Below are 3,452 nucleotides of genomic sequence, written 5' to 3' on the forward strand. Positions count from 1 at the left end.
TTTAAATTTGAAATAAAAAAACAGTTGAAATCAACCAAAAAAGACTAATTTTCAATAATATAGTTGCATTCTCAACCAACAGTGATTAATTTTCAACCCAACAGTTGCATTTTTAACCAAAAAAGATAACATTTCAACCAAGATAATTTTTTTCCAAAAAAATACGAATTTAAAAAAATACCAGACTTTTAAATCAAATAATTGAACTTCTAACTATGAAAGATGCATTTTCTACCGAAAATTAAATATTTACATTTTCAGTTGAAAAAATAAATTTAAAAAAAAATGAAACTGGTTTTAAAAAAAAAGTTAAATTTTTAACTAAAAATATATATCTTCAATCCAGAAACTGAATTTTGAAGAAAGAAGTTCAGCTTGAAAAAACTTCACCCAAACGAGATGAATTACAAGCCAAAAATATAATCAAGCAAAAAATTATATTTTACCTCAAATTACTTGGATTTTCTCATTGACGATCGTTAATTCAGTTCGCAATGAAACGAAAAAAATAGTAAATTGGGGAAAAGGGGGAAAAGGGAATAGGGAAAGGAATGAAAAGTTTGAACCATGAAAGTTAATATTTAACTTCGTTAAAAATTTTCATCGGAAAACGTACTAAATGATATCAAGTTCATAATCTTAATTTCACTGACACCCCATCCCCTGTTTACTCTCAAATTGGCAACCTAATTTATAAACGGCCCCTTATCTAAACTTCCAGAATTGACACGGATTTGATTTTGGACAGCCGTAATAAATTTCCCGATATTTTTTATTTTTGAGACGGATATAATCAAATTTACCACAGAGGCGAGTGATAAAATTTAAGATCAAGATGGCCAGATGGGGTAGTTCCTGCGACTTCTTGGGAACAGGAAGGTGATGCTTTTATGCTGCTATTATCCCTCGATTTTTCGACAATTTCTGGTCCCGGAGTTGGCGGAACTGGTTTTTCTTCCGGTTCTGAAATCGGCGGTACTACCGGCACTGGTGGTGCCTCTGGAACAACTGGAGTTGGCGGAATTGGAGGAATTGGCTGCTTATCTGGTTTCGCAGGAGTTGTAGCTGTTGATAATTCATCGCCTCGGTGTTTTCGCTCATCCTCAGAAAAAATACTCAGAGAACGTGGTCGTTGCAATTTTGGTCCCGGGGTGGAGACCTCACTGAAAATTTTCCCAGGGACAAATGTCACGAACAGGTATCGGAACCCATAACAATGCCATATATGAGTTTTGCGAATAAGATGACCGTTCGTATTTCCGAATGAATTTTTCATGCTGAACACGAATCTGGGTTCAAAAACTTTCCATCACACAACGTTTTTGAGAAAATAGTGGTTTCGAGCCCTTTCAAATGAGCTGTATGCCAAATTAATCGCATGCACCCTTAGAACAGGGTGTGTGTTTTTGTCTAGGGGTGGAGGAAGAAAATGAGAACAGAAAGGATTTTAACATACTTATACCTACGCCCAGGCATAATAAAATGTGCAGTACCTATGAAGGTTTCAAGGGTCACTGATTACGAATATGCAATTAGGTTTTAAAAATTCAAAATGACGGATTCAACATGGCGGACCATTTTTTCAAAATTTGATCGTAGTTGCTTGAAACTTGTTATTCGGAGGTTTTAAGGGTCGCTGATTGCGAAGATGCAGTTAAAGCCTTTAAAAGCACTGCACATTTTATTATGGCTGGGCGTGGGTGTAAGTATGATAAAATCCTTTCTGTTTTCATTTTCTGTCTTCACCTCTAGGCAAAAAGACACACCCTGCTCTAAGGGCGCATGCCATTAATTTATAATAGGGCTTATTTAAAAGGGCTTGTTACAGCCTTTAATTTCTGACAATAGGGAAGTTTGTAGCATGTCATGGTTCGGCTCTACAATTTTTCAAAAATGGCTAAAAGCGCCGTTTTTAGGGGTTTCAACCCCTATTTTCTCAAAAACGTGACGTTATTGGCAGTTTTTGAACCCAGATTCGTTTTCAGCACGAAAAATGCATTCGAAAACACTAGGTGCCATCTTATTCCCATCAAAAAAATATAAAATTTGCAGGGCAGTGTAATTTTTAAATGGCCCGGTGACTTAAATAGTCCAGCAAGGATTCGGTCTAGACTCGGATCCATAGAAATTTAAGGTGTCTGGGTTCGGACACGATTCCTTGGAAATGTAAGAGTTCCGGGTCCGGGTCCAGACACTTAAGGAATTAAAGAGTCCGGGTTCGGATCTGGACCCTTAGGAATTTAAAAGGTTCGGGTTCGGACCCGAACCCTTCAAGAATTAAAGGGTGCAGCACGGAGCTGAACCCTTAAGGATTTCAAGAGGAAAGAAGTATTTTAAGAGCGAACACATTTTATTATTGTTTTCTAAGCTACTATGATATTTAAAAAATAAAATAGGATAATTGCGTGGTTTTAAAATAATTTATCAAGTGCCTTTTAACAAAAATATTGTTTATCTCCAGTTTTTGCTTGGAGCAAAAATGACCAAGGAGTAAAAAGTTTAATTGTTTAATTTCAACTTTCGAAAGTTAGTGTAAAATTATTTAATTTGTAATGTTCTTCATTGAAATGGCACATTTTTTTATAATTTTAAATTTCAATTTTAGAATTTAATTTTGATTACAGTCAGAGCTCTGAGATTTGAGAAAAACCCAAGCCCGGTTACTTTCAGGTCATGAATATAATGCCAATAGATTCAGTATAGGTATCAACTTTCGAAAGTATTTAATTTTCGTAATTTTAATCGCTAATATTTTTTAAAGACTTGAGTAGCCACTTGATAAATTAAAATCGTCATAAATTTTTTAAGCAAAACATGAAGATAAGGAGTACAAATAAAATTGGCAGTGTGAATAAATTGAAAATAAAATTTAATAATGTATCACTTAGAAACAATATTACAAAAATCACAAGGTACAATTGTGAAAAATAAATAAATAAATAATTTTACATGTGAGGCGTACAACATACAATAAAGGATTTTCTGGAATGCGAAAAAACGATATTTACAATCAATACATGTGGGTATCTGCATGGAAAGGGCACTTATGGTCCGTATAGATTTACGTGTAAGGTAATATATCCGGATAAATTCCCGGCATTTTCAGTCCAAGTTGAATCTTTTAGGCTGAAACACGAATTGCCGGGGAATTTTTTAAGTTAGAACTTAAAAAAAATTCACGCCTCGGGTCGATTAAAAAGCTTCAAAAAATTATGTTTGATCACATAAAATTAGAAAGAAAGTCGCATAGTATTTCAAAAAAAAGTCCGCAAAAAGTCACTTCAAAATTTTTTAATCAATGAGGAAAGTATTATTAGAGACTGAATGACTGAAATAATATGTTTATTTGTTCATGAATTTAGATAACATAATTTCCATTGGTTCTCAAATATTATGTGCATAATAAAAATAATCATCAAACTTCGCACCACTTTTTAACAATGTAGCTATGT

General features: G+C 33.9%; 1 protein-coding gene across 2 annotated transcripts in view; it reads right to left on the reverse strand.

The window, feature by feature from the left end:
- Positions 1 to 312: 312 nt before the first annotated feature.
- Positions 313 to 3,452, reverse strand: part of LOC117177553 (alpha-tubulin N-acetyltransferase-like) — a 62,432-nt gene continuing 59,292 nt past the window's right edge. For both annotated transcript variants that reach the window (XM_033368355.1, XM_033368354.1), the window contains one exon: positions 313 to 1,163. In XM_033368355.1, the coding sequence (XP_033224246.1) occupies positions 800 to 1,163 (364 nt within the window). In that variant the 3' untranslated portion in view covers positions 313 to 799. The remainder of the gene's footprint in view (positions 1,164 to 3,452) is intronic.

The sequence above is a fragment of the Belonocnema kinseyi genome, chromosome 7, assembly GCF_010883055.1.
Source record: "Belonocnema kinseyi isolate 2016_QV_RU_SX_M_011 chromosome 7, B_treatae_v1, whole genome shotgun sequence".
Classification (NCBI taxonomy): domain Eukaryota; kingdom Metazoa; phylum Arthropoda; class Insecta; order Hymenoptera; family Cynipidae; genus Belonocnema; species Belonocnema kinseyi.